Source organism: Schistosoma haematobium, chromosome 3, assembly GCF_000699445.3.
Source record: "Schistosoma haematobium chromosome 3, whole genome shotgun sequence".
In the NCBI taxonomy this organism is placed as follows: domain Eukaryota; kingdom Metazoa; phylum Platyhelminthes; class Trematoda; order Strigeidida; family Schistosomatidae; genus Schistosoma; species Schistosoma haematobium.
In genome coordinates, this window is record NC_067198.1 from 8,149,961 (window position 1) to 8,164,275 (window position 14,315).

The 14,315-nt window shown below is 33.6% G+C and overlaps 1 protein-coding gene across 2 annotated transcripts in view; it reads right to left on the reverse strand.

The window, feature by feature from the left end:
• The window catches only part of CPED1 (cadherin-like and PC-esterase domain containing 1), a 35,568-nt gene that overhangs the window by 10,232 nt on the left and 11,021 nt on the right, over positions 1-14,315 (reverse strand). The window contains exons 5-6 of one of the 2 annotated variants that reach the window (XM_051212918.1): positions 10,611-10,797; positions 1,955-2,145 (exon numbers count right to left, since the gene is read on the reverse strand). In XM_051212918.1, coding sequence (XP_051068842.1) covers positions 1,955-2,145; positions 10,611-10,797 — 378 coding nt within the window. Of the gene's footprint in view, positions 1-1,954; positions 2,146-8,912; positions 9,425-10,610; positions 10,798-14,315 lie in introns of those variants that run through there. The other variant, XM_051212919.1, reaches the window with a different exon arrangement.

A 14,315-nucleotide genomic window follows, 5' to 3' on the forward strand; every position in this document is an offset into this window, starting at 1 on the left:
AGCGATGAGAACCTAAGAGCATTAGACGGAATCTTAGTTCTAATATGGGATTCCTCAGATCTATATACCCACGACCCGACTAAGAGGGATAGACTTCGGAACGTTCGCACGCGAACTCTTCACCTCTAGAATACTGAGCAGGGATCAGTTGGTGTATTTACTTAATATTAATCAATTCAGGATATTTCGTGACCGTCTTACATTGCTTGAAGTAGATTACTCTCTCACACTCTACATGGTTAAACGCAACTGGAAACAGCCTCTAATAAGAACTTTAGGTGTTGTTTCCTGAAGCTAGTTATTAGTGAACACATGGTTATTATTATAAAGATATATGGAGATCAAATTTTCATAGTTTTAATCATGAACTGATCTTAAATAGACTATCGCAAGCGAGATCAATCATCCTGAGTCCAATCCCTTGGGGTGTGGCAATAAATACCCATTGATGAGGTCCTATACTAGAATGAAGCATCGGTCCAGTGTTTCCTATTTTTAGGTAGTGGTCTAGCTAAGGTCAGTTAGTGAGTCAAATTATTAAATTACATTTAACTCGTTGCCAAATATAAGGTATGACAGTAACATCTACATGGTATGATTTATAATCGCCATCATCATTATCGTCATCACAAGTTACATAATGCGAATGACAGATAGGATCTCAAATCGTTATTATTGTCGCAATGCAATGGACGTGAAATAGAAACAGTTTTCTCTGAAATGTTGTCGTTGTTAATTTTTTACACGCACATATGTAAAATTCAATATGACCGCTTTTTATGATAATAAATCAATCATAAATTCACACTGATGATAGACAGACGGAAATGTGAAACTAATCTACATTTTAAAAAATTCTGACAAAACTACATGTAACTATTAAACACAAAGTTTCAAACTGGTTTATGATATGTAATAAATTGAATCGTACAATTTAAGTGACTTCATTACTAACTTATTGAACAGCATATTTTGTTCATTCTCAGGCATCAAGTGTATACTGATGTTGTTGGTCAGTCGGTGAACAATGCAAGATAACTTGGGGTTATATGCTAAAATCCTGAAGTTGTAGTAGGTACTAATTTGAAACGCATAAGGAGACTGTAGGGAGCGATTTTCCTATAAAGATTGAAGCTTGCCTTCGTGAACTTCGTAGCTATAAGTATGATCATGTTGTTATTTCAGACACCATTGAATTGAATCGGTCACTGCAACTCCGAATTGAATTCTACCAATCTGACTCTTAGTGTGGTCATTAAACATGGTAGGGGCAAGTACCACAAAGGATATGACAGGATGATATGAATTATCGATCAGTTATCTTCAGTTTAAATATTTTATTCTAAATGAAAAATTAATAGTGTAATCTAAGTTGAATTTGCGAATCAACTGAAGTTAGGATTACAATCCTTTGGATACCAACTGAGAGATCTAAAGATTGTGGGTCAGTTATCTGGTTGAGCCGTAACTGCCGGTGGCCGAGATACCCTATATTAGGACGAAACGTGTATCTACTGCTTCCTGGTCTTTAACGGTTGTCGATGTAAGACCACTTTGTGCACACTATGAAACTAAGCTGAGATATTTTTATTGAAAGTTGTTGCGTTTAGAAAAATGTTAATACGGTACGAGAAATTTCATTGTCGTTTACATTCAACCAGGCAAAATATCTCAGTGTAGATACCTATGATGAGTTTACAAGTATGGTATACAGGTAAATTGTCCTTATCTTGTTGAAAAACGAAGTCTTCAAACAAAGGAATGATTTTGCAAACATTTAGCCCTGTTTTTAAAGAATTGGTAAGCATTTTATTCATCAGATCACAGAAAATGGTCTCCAATCTCAGTAAGAATACACCACCAATCACTTAATAGTTACTAAGCTTGCGAAATGGAGTATTAATCAATCTCATCCTGAGAAAAATAATAAATGGACATCAAATATACTACTTACTACACGGTTTCTTACGTAGGTTGTTATTAGACTTTTATCATTTTGAATACTTCTTTTATTGTATAAACAGAGATAGATTGGATCATTAGGTTCATACCATAGTGCGTTTGACCAGTCGCAATTTGTTTCATTTGATGTATGATTACAACTCTTACAAGGGATAAACCACGCAGAATGTATAATCTGCAATCCTATAAATTGAGAAAAGCAATAAGAAGTCAATTAAGGCAAGATGTGAACATCGTCGTATGTGGACTAGTATAATGTACTTACTTATTTGAAGTGCAATTGGTGGAAAAACCGGTATAAATTGTGTGCAATATATGTTTACTCATGAGTAGAACTGATTTGTATAAGCACTGTAACCGGAATATTGAAGTTAAAGGTGGTAAATAACACTAAGAAAAAAGAAGTTAATCATAAATTTTGACAGTCAGATATACAAAAGGTGCAGTCATCAAATTATTCCAATTATTTCTACATGATAAAGGTACTTTCCTCGTTATATGTTACGTATTTTGACAAAATGTTTCTTCCATATTTTCTATTAAACTAATCATATAATTTTGCTGATGCCTGTGTATGCATAAATTAGATACTTATATACACCAAACGCCTTTAGTGTAAAATTTAAGGGGCTGGACATTTAAATTGTAAAGATACCAGTAACATTAATTGTTAAAAACATAGTGGACTATGAAAAATTTGGCGAGCGAATTAGAGGCCCCTCCAATTATCTGAAACTTAAAACCTAGTATTCTTTTAATCAGTAATAATCTTTCACGAAAACATTTCGAAATGAACATCAGCAGATTGATTCAGCTGTATTATTCAACTTTTATTAACAAGTGAAAAGAGAGATATTCAACTACTTTTCAGTTTAACATGCAAAAAAGAGATTGCTTTTTGTTAAAATTAATAAAATTTCGATTGCATCATATATTTTCAGTAGTAATAGTTTGAGCGATCCCGTCACCGGCATCCAGTATAACATTTCCATAAGCTTTTGTGCATATACGTACATCTTTTACTGACCAAAAATCCAGTCCCTTATATCTTCAACGGAACAACACAATACTTTCGTACTAACGATATTAGCACCATTTCAGTTGAACAAGTTTATGGTTGTGTAGACTCAGAACTTCGACGGATAACTATCAGGGTCTTCACAGGAAAAGATGCTGGGATGTAGTAAGATCCAGCCGACGAATCTCAATAAGAATGATACCCTTATCCTTGACTGCCTTATTACCTACAATCCATCTATTCTAAACTCTGGTATTGTGTTAACATGAGTGCTAAGATTTCAGTTTTGGATGGGAAGTGAAATTCACTAAGATATACATCCTTGTCAGTGATAGGCATATATATGAGAAAAACGGGAAACTTGAAATTTACTGATTATCTGTTTTAAACGTCAACCATTAACACTAATAGTAAAACTAAACAGCGCTATCGAACAAGTCGAGATTTTAATTAACATTTAACTCATGTGTGGTTCTATATAAGATAATATTATGAAGTACCTAAGTTTATAAAATTGATAAGAACGGCTCCACTCTTTCGTTGATGAGTAAGTGTGGTTCAGTATGACAGAACAAATATCCTGCTTAATGATTATTGTTTTGGTACCATTCTAATTCCAAATGTGAAACAATCGGAACCGGCTTTCTTTTTCAAAATAAATTTATAAGAGGCCTGTCGGATTAGTATTGTAATGGATATTAGCCACCCTTATTATGTACCGATGGTTTAACGGACCAAATAATTTTCATATAAGACGCTCAAATTATTATCTCATAACATTATTTTCTCAATTTTTCAATTGAGTTATAAAATAGTAGGAAAGTCTCAAATAATCTATTGTTAAAATATTTGTGAATTTGTATAGAAACTAGGCCACATTCTATTCCATTGTAAAGGTTAGAATCTTTGCATTACTGATATTAAAAATTAAAATTGTTTAGTTTAGTATATTTGCATTCAACTTCGCATAATAAACGAATTAAATGAGTGAGTATCGAATTGAAAATTCTCTGATATAGACACGATGGACTTATTTAGATTTCATTATTTTTCCAGCGAAAAAGTCTGTGTAGGTGGTAATACGTGATAGTGGTGTAATGTGGTTTCAATATTTTTGTTACTTATCTCGTATCCTGCGAAGGAAGTTTTCCCAAAGTTAAAAACGTTTGCTTATATGACAAATGAAAGTTATGTTAGAAAATTACAAAATCTTCAGAAATATTAATTTAATTCTATTTGTATATTCCTAAACACTTTTACACACTATTGAAACGTGTCAAAACGAATTCCTTTAAAACGATTGACTGAATTAACCAGTCACTAAGACGTATTATTATTCAACTAAAAATTGTCCACGTGGACATATTACATGTTTCGTATTATATTTTAAAAACAGTTAATTATCCTAGTCAAGTTCATAGACAACACAAATATGGATTACTGCAATCTACAAAACGTTCATGCTATAATATTTTCATAATTGAACCGTGTGTCAACGAAGCAGTAGAATAGTTAGTAGCATAAGATACTCATCTGATTTCGACCTAATTTTATAAGTCATAATCAAATAATTACTCAGTTATCATAAAATTTGTAATTTTATAGATGGAGTCCAATCACCACTATAAAATTAGACAAATAAAACATTAGTTATTACCCAATGATTAATCAATTGTAAGAATCTCAATCCTACATGAAGTCGGTGGAGACATAACTAGCCCAATGTTAAAAATTTACACTGTAAGGATGCATAACGCGAATTCAAATTTCACAATTAGCATCGGTTCCTTCAAGCTAACAGATTGGACTTGTTGTCGTGTATCGAATAACATGAACCCTAGGTTCAGAGTATCTTGCCGACTGCCTCCAACGATTTAGCAATAAAATTTGTTATGATCCAAATATATTTATTCGCTTTAGAAGTGTTTCGGATCATTTTCTAAAATGGAACTAAAGTATGTGATGATATTTGAAAACTATTTGTGAAAAAACGAATAATTAAGTAAATCATTTGTCACGGAGTGCTCATCATAATAGTTTCCACTTGATTACCATGGTCAGTTGAATAAAAAGAATATGGTTTGTAAGTAGAGTGAATCAAATTGCAGGGTACATTAGAGACATTTTACAGTATATACGAAGTAAGTCTCTTAAAATAAACATTTTGAAGCAGAAAAACTTCGAGAAAGTTTGAAATATATGGTTTTACTATCAAAAATTAGTCACTATGTTCTTCACTCAATTCACAAAATCTATGCATTTTAATATATTCGAAATTCTCTGTCAACCAATTTACCAATGAATATTGAAGATCTGTTCCACCACAAAATAATAATTGTTTTAAATAATATTAAATAGTTTTTCAGCTCTATAATGGGATCTGATTTCTAGTTCTGTTGAAGAACTCACAGAACAGGATTCAATTGATTTATGACTGTACAACTAATAAAATACCAACTTATTTTCAGCCATGAAACTGAACATTATATTTTCATTTGAAACATTAAAATAAAAAGTTTCGCGTTAAAGTATGACACAAAGAACTACTAAAGCCGGAAATTCACTGAACAGATGTTTTGTACTAGCTTGAGACTCCTCATCAACTCAGATCCACGTCCTCTCTGGAAATAGAAATACTGTGATATGTAGTACATATGTTGACAGACATATGTAGTGTGTAACACCAATCGGTAGTGAAAAACCTGGCAGCAGAAGGCTAAGAAAATCGAAGGGAACAGTAGGGCGAATACAAGGGAATCGCGACTTGGAAGAATCATAAAGAATGTGAAGGACAAGTGATGAAAATTTGCAAATGAAGTGTTCAATGTGTGGTTCATATATTTTACCAAGATATTCTGTAAATTTCCAGTAAACATTAGATTGGTCGTCCTCACTTCACATCTCGTTCATTACAATATGGTCTCTTAGACCATTGACAGCATTCATCAATTTACTTCCCTAGCTTTGATCATCTTGTAATATTGTACAACCATACGTCATTATCTTTGGTGTACAACTGTCCTTCACTTGGTTTGTCTCAATTCCACTAGTCACTAGTTAGGATCAGTAGATGGGATTGTGAAGATTGTTTTAAATGAATCATGTTTTTTTGGCGTTAACTGTTAAGCACATGAGCATGTCGTTTAGTTACATGTAACGTCTCATGTTTTGATGATCAATTCTTCTATCATATGAAATCTGTTGGTTATCTGCTTATGATTCATGACCTCAATAACATCCAACAATTTTCACAAACCTCTACACAATATCACAAAATGATTGTAGTTAGACACATCCGTCATCAAACGCTAGTCCAGTGGTTTAAAGTTAATCCCTTACTGCGGAACATGAAGGTATTGGCTATGACTCTTGATGGAGCTGTGGGTGCGCACAAGGAGAGAGTCCCATATTCGGAGGGGTCGGTTTTCCAGTACTCACTGGATTTCAATGATTGTCTAACTAAGGTCGATTCTCCATCTCGTTAACATGAAACGTATTTCGATGTGGTTATTGGTATAAGCTGCATAGGAATGGCCTGTTGAGAGTAAATATTTGTTCTTGGGTGTTTAATGATGTTGGTTAGCAAAGATAGTTTAAATCATTTTACCTTAATGCCTAATTTATTTGAGATGTATAAAATACATATAATATAATAATTCACTTATCAAGCGCCTGTAATTCGTACTCGTCTTTGAGACATACGTTTAGTGTAAGATGAAGTAATACTACTTGGTTACGCAGTTCGACGTAGATGAAGTGGTGTTCTACTTGGCTAACAACAAGTACCTTAACATCTAAGCCGCTGCCCAACGTTACTACTTAGACTTAATTTAAGTACGCAAGCTATCTGTCCGATAATAATATGGTAAACGTACATGGAGTAGGATTAGTAGAGTAATTTTTGAGTGTTTTAATGTTAATAGAAGAGAAACACAACGAATTAGTCCATGTATAAAAATGTAGGTAGGATACTAGACGTGAAATATTTATTGATAAATTGACAAGTTATTCTCCAGTTTTGCAATCAGTGTATTTTTCTATCAAATACATTCTGTTTAACCAGGCTGCTATAAGAATACAAGATCATTCAATAATCGAGTAAATGATATTGTAATAATCTAAAACGAATTATTAATTAGAAATTTAAATGGTCAAATACACCGAACGAACCACACTTGATGTCGAAGCCCTAGAAGAGCTGGAAACTTACAATTACCTGGACAGCATCACCGATGAACGACGAGGATCTGATGCAAATATGAAGGCAAGGATTGGCGAGGCAAGGGCCTCTTTCCTACATGGAACTCAAAACAACTGTCAACCAATATCGTAGTGAGAATATTCAATGCGAAAGTAAAGATAGTTTTATCATACCGAGCTGAAACTTGGAGAACTACTACAAACATCATCAAGAATTTACAAGTATTTATAAACAGTTGTCTACGTAAAATATTCAATATCCATTGACCGGCTACCATGGGAGAGAACAAGCCAACTTCCAGTTGAAAAGGAAATTAAGTAAGACATTGGAAGTGGATAGGACATACATTGAGGAAATCATCAAACTGCATTTCGAGGCAAGCGCTAACTTAGAATCCCGGAGGGGGATGGAAAAGAGGAAGGTCAAAGAACACACTGCGTCGAGAATCGGAGGCAGATATGAAAAGGATGAATTGCAACTGGAAATAAGTGGAAAGAATTGCCGAGGAAAGGGTTGGATGGAGATTTCTGGTGAGCGGCCTATGCTCTCCGACGAGGGGCAACAGGCGAAAATAATTAAGTAACGTGTATTTGTGGTAGACTTTGCAATTATTAAAGCACTTTAGCTTTAAAGGAAATATCCACATAACTGATCGTGTATTAGTGACATATATTAAAGTTATATATTAACTATTACTTAGATATGAGACCTTACTTTAATGTTTAAATGAAATTTCAATTTGATGAACGATTATTCGGATCATATATCTTTTCTTAACCTAAAGTATTATATTGTTGACTTGTAATTAATAGTAGAATATGTATATTTCCGAACAATAAACCAGGAGATAATTTGTAAATACTTGCTCAATTTATACCACTAATAAAGCAGAGTCGTTTACTGGTGAGCGGAAAATTTCTTAGTTTGTACTTAAACTTACAATGTTAATTTTTAAAACACCAGTTTCATACCACACCAACTTCACTTTTATCTTCAAAAGAAAAGTTTGGAACATTTCAGTTAAGTCAGTGAGCCTTTTACGTGAAATAAATTTAGTGTTAGTTGGAGAAACAATTTTTCCCTCATCGTATTATTTATTTAGGCCTGTTCGGCTATTTTTAGTCATGTAATATTCATTCACCACATACAAATGGCGCAAGTTTATTAAAATGGTTGTTATTGTTCAGAATTATCGACTTTCAAATTTTAGTACATCGGTTAGTTTCAAAACTTTTTGATATTTCAACTATTTAATAAAAGAAGTGTTAGCACCAGACATTATCTCTCCATTGTGAGTAATCATTGCAAATATAGGTATGTCACAAAAAGATGGATGGTCTAAAGTAAACTAACAAGTGTAATCCGAATCCACACCTACGCTAATACTTCTTTCAGCCGAAAAATGCAGTTAAAAATAAAGTGAGTTATAAGTATAATTATTATTTCGTTAGTAAAACCTCATATGCAAATGGGTTTATTTATTTGTTGTGATCAGATCAGTTAACCATTATCTGAATGGATGTGAACATTCCATCACTATGAAATTTCCCATAGCAAAACTCACATTTTGCATCTGTTGCATCATGCATGGATTTCACACTTTGTTATTAAAAAAACTTAAAGTTACTTTTGCATTGTTCTTTTTAAAAGAAAAGACTTCCGGTTAAGAGTTAATTGTTTAATTATTATTATTCAAATATTATTATTAAAGTATTATTCAAATATTGAGTTACTGTCACTACATTTTCACAATGATAGGATTTGATAGTTCGTTTTATTTCAACGTTCATTTGAGAAATCTTTCCACTTAGATGTGATAAAGAATATCATTCATTATATAGGTTTAAACAGAACGAACAATCAGAAATTGTGTTTCACCATGAACATATTCTGTCTGTCCATCAACTAATAATATACGAGTATTTCACGTACATTTATAAACAGAATATTAAGTTATAATAAGCAGTAAATAATTCACGTGGTCAGAAGAACATTTTTATTTCCAAAGTCAAATATCATATTTATTCATTTTAGGACTCAAAATGTTGATCAATGTAGTGAACTTGTTGTTTGTGTTGTGAAATAACCATTTGAATATTAAATGAACTATCTGAAGTTTGTGCTGATAATGTCGTTCAGAAGAACGATGAAAGCTCCACGACCAAACCATCGTGTTCAGAAAACAAAACTTCACCAAAATCAGCCACTTGAGCTACAAATCTTCTACATCATCTCAGAACTATCTGTTATTTTGGAGAATTCAAAATATATTTGGTTAAAATCTCGATCGAATATTTGTTTGATGCTCATGCTTTACAGTCGTGCTATAGTTACTGAAATGAGAAGTCCCGAAAACGTCATGGAACGCAATGTGTCCTTAAATATTATTAATTATAACATCTGGATGGAACGACCACGAAGAAACTTTCTGTTTTATGACTTATAGTAAACGAAGAAGACCAATTTACTGCTAAACGCATAATTACACTAGCCTAATAAAATATTTAAACCATACATTAAGTACTTCATTTGAATATCTTCCATCAGTCGTCCACTACCTGCTTCATGACTCCTTCAATTATGCTTTTATTAAAGTTTCTCTCTGTTTTTCCTTTTGTTCTCTTCAGTTCGAACTTCTCAAACTCTTGCTGCTAGACATTCCATCTCTGACTGGTATTACATACACTTATATCTGCCGACATAAGTAGTATACGCCACGCTCGTCCCCCCTCTTTAAATGACCGCTCTTGCAGTTGTTCTTCTCGCCATGCCACCTTCTTCTTTGCTTCAGTCTGTGCCATTCTCCCTGCCAAAATATTGACCCCTGACCTCCGTAGCAATGGTGACCTGCCGGCCATCTACACACGATGTGCGCCCAGCAACCGGGATGAGGACAGCCACTGCTGTGCCTAACGCCGCTCTGACAGGACACTCTATTCGACGTCCCCTTCCTTCGCCGGGTGCGCCAACTAACTGCTCCTCTTCCGGCCCCCCAACGACGTCCGCAGAACTGTACCTTATCCGCCTCCGTTTGGCAGCGACACTAGATGTCAGTCACAACTCTGACAATCAATAACACTAGATTTAATATCAATGGAAACAATAGATCTTTCAAGATTTCAGACACCATTCTACGATTTCTTTGATGCAATTCGATCAGCGTTAAAGATTAGACAAACATGGTCTTGGTAATTCTTAGTGGTTGGTCTATGTGTTTTGGATCTGCAGCTGTCAAAAGTACGAGTAAAAATAAACTATTCACTGATGGGAGAATGGTTAGTTACACCAAGTCATATTTGCGGTTATCAGAAGGAATTAATGAGTTAAATATTCATCTTTCTGAAATATGGTTTAGTATCAAATGAAATCTGAAATTTCAATGAGACTATATTTGTTTATATAACCGATGAAAATGTTAAACATTCTTACCTTTGCCGTTCTTATTTCGGGAAGGTGAACAGTTTCCATCAGAGAGTGTTTCAATAAACGACTGAAACAATGACCAACCACCTGATTCATCCCATCCACTTATTAATGGATAATCTTTCGGTCTAAATATATTGCGAACGTCTTGTAATCCACATGGTCTAGATCTGTCTATCCAATGAAGACAGTTCTTGAAAACAAACGGTGGAAAAGGAGTTGAAAAGTTTATATGAATTTAAAATCGACAAAATATTAGAATTCATTATATTAAATACTGAATAAAAGTTTACATGAAACTCAGTTGTAGGGTAAATCAGTGGTCATAGCGTTTAGCTTTCTGTAAGTTACAGGATTGAAATTCAGTCCATGAACTTCAATGCAGGAGCCAAGGTGGTTCAATTTTTAATGTCATTCATAGGAAGGAAACTATAGTGTCGGTTACTATGTTAAGCCCATATACCTTATTCTAGCTTTCGGACAAACCAATCTATTCATTCTACTTAAGTCACATTCTGACCTTGTTATTTATTCGCTTATCAATCTTGACTGGTTTTATATGAGCACGTAGGTGTGTGTACATTTCTTATCCCATTACTCATCACATGTCTGTAACTTACTTTTGTGTAACTATAATTATTGATTAACGCTTGGTTAAATGGGAGTTGGCTTACCACCAGCCACCTCCACTCTGCGTCGTTTCTCTTCTCTCTATTCCATTCGCTTTATATACAAAATATATATATTCACAAGTCCATTCTCGTTATTAGACTTATTTGATTCCGTTATTGACTAACGCGATTTAAGTCGATGATTATATACGAGGATAGGCAATAACAATCATCCATACGGTCATCTTGGAGTCAGATCCACGGGCCACTAAAGTGGAAAGCCCTTCGACGAACATCGTTCGATCGAAATGATGGTTAAATAACGGGCCCCCATAGAACATCCCTCTATTGCTGGTAAATGAGTTGTTAAATGAACTGGTTTAACCGTCTCTGATTTTTTTCACTCAATCTGAAATTCATGATTAAATTACAAAACCTTACATAAGGCCGATATCCTGTTAGAATTGAATTCGAAACAAAATATATCTTAGTTTTGCTATATTTAGTATTGTAAGAATTTCACAAGCACTGAACGGCCGTTTCGTCCTGTGCTTCCAGGTTTTCCATGGTGGTCAACTTCAATTGACTCATGATTTCAACTTGTGAAGTTTCTAAAAAATCTCCACAAAACCCATTCTGATAATAATATTGTAAGAATGACAAAAGTACTGTTCTCAAACTGTTGTAAATTTAGAAAGTGATTAATATTAAGGAGCAGCGCTGTTTATTTGTTGTAGGAATCCACTAACTGTTCAGACACAACTCGAAGTGACAATTCCACTCTAAAATGGATTCTCCACATTACTTTGTTTTATATATCCAGTTTTGCGGTGAACAAAGTTATTAAATTGATGGTTACAAAGTGAATGATACAACCTTTCACGTTTACCAGCTGTATAGATGAAAATTGTAAAAGAAATACTCTTCGAACTTTTCATTCAAGAATTTAGTATTCACTAATTTTAGATATCAGTTAGTTGGAAGTAGTTGACATCAAATCCGGGACCTACTCGGCACTTGCCAACACTGTGTACCTGTAATCTTAAGGGAAATGAGGTTGTCTGTCGAATTTGAACTCGCGTTTAAAGCCTGAGATATTATCAGTGGTCTGTTCGGCCTTTCACCGACCTCAAGAAGGATTGAGATGTTAGCAACTGATTATTTGCTGAGTAGTCACCAGTGTCAGCGTTGAGTCACATAGACTAGTGGTCTCATTAATGACTTATTGATAGGATTTGGCTAGAAACAAACGACTGAGAAAAAACATGAGAGTGATCAGGACTCATTGATTAGTCGATTATAGATATTCAGCAACTATAAAGAGTACGTTAATTCAGTCATAAAAATAATGATGTCATTATCGTCGTGGCTCATGAGTTCAAGATGTTCTGTTAAACAGAAAACTATTGTTCTTCGGATGAATGCACTCTTTGTTATAACGATTTTTCTAAACAAATGTTTATCAAATCATTTTCACAAATAAAATAAAACTGACAGTCGTCAAATGGAAATTCTGATCAAATCAGTATTGTAATAATACATCCTTTCATGAATGTGTTAGTGTGTGAATGTGAGCCTGTGTGTGTATGTATTCATGCGATTGTAGTGAGATTGGTAGAGGACCTGTTCAACGACACAAGAATAATGTTAAAATTAGAATATCATATTACTTTAAATGCTGTTGTTTAGTGAACCTATAGAAGTACAAAGTTTCTTTTTGAATACAGACAAGAAGCGATAATAGTAAGAGTGCGTTTTAATGATTGACAATGTAATGAATTTATTACATTTAACTGATTTGTTAAATCAATTAATTTGTAATTATTTATAATTCTATGATCATGTGTTCTATTTTTTTATGACGATTAGACATTTTGGCTGTGATTTATTACACATACTATGCAGAATATAATCGAAGAGAAAAAAACGCTGGTAGAATGTGATAAATATACTTTGGTAATCAATTTTTCCACATAAAAAAACGTAGTTATTATTGCAAACTCTTTGGACTAAAGATAAGTCAATTGTCAAAATGGAATTAGCTGGAAAATTAGAAATTCCCAGAATTGAAGTGATTTAAGAACTGGATCCTGAGTTGATTTGATATCTTAACAAGACATGGTTATAATCATTATATCTTATCTTGAATACATTTGGGTTGACCTGTTAAATCGAATTTCAGAAGTCAACCTCTATTATCTCAGTAAATGTTCAAGAGAATTTGTCAGAAGTCAGATCACGTTAAACAGGACCTCGGACATTCGCATATCGACGTGAACATACTTCCTGTCCACTGAGGGAAATGTCACAACTACCAAATAATTTTAAATGAATTTGTTTAACATAATCCATCGTGGTGAAAATATCACCTAGTTTTTTGAAAAATATTTGAGGTTTCGGTTAGAATAAAAGTATGCTATTGCTGCTTAAATAGTCATGAAGTAGTTTAAAAAGGTATCAGATTAGAACATAGTATTTTTCAATTCAAATGTCAACACGGTATCCACCAAGCTACACAATCCAGGTAGCCACTAGCTTGTGCAGTGGTGTGAATTTTATTTGTAAGGGTCTAATTTTTCTATTTATTCAGCTGATTAGTTCCAAGTAGGACAAAACACGCATCCTGGTTCCCATTGCTATCCATTGTTTAACCTTGAAATCACCATTTGTTTATTAGAACTATGTTATGAAGGTATTTCTGCAAAGTGAATTGATAAATAGTGGTGATATACTTGATTGATAACAGATCTTTTGTGATAGACTTTTTCATTTAGTTTTCGCGAGATGGATTTTTGGAGAACAGTTAATTTGCAAACTAGTAAACCAGAGGACAAAAATCATAAACTTCAAGAGAACCTTTACGTATGAATTACTCACAATTGACGTAAAGTAGCATAAATGTGAATCTCTTTTCTCAAGTTGTCACCCAGCATAAACAATACGAGCTAAAATTTATCACATCAACGTTTAGTGGGCTGAAATAATAATACCGATAATAATGACGTGAGTAGATTTTGATTTAATAAAGAGTTTGTATTCTGTTAGCTCTAAAAATGCGTTACTTGATAGATATTAATCATAAGATCAGTCCAAAAATCAT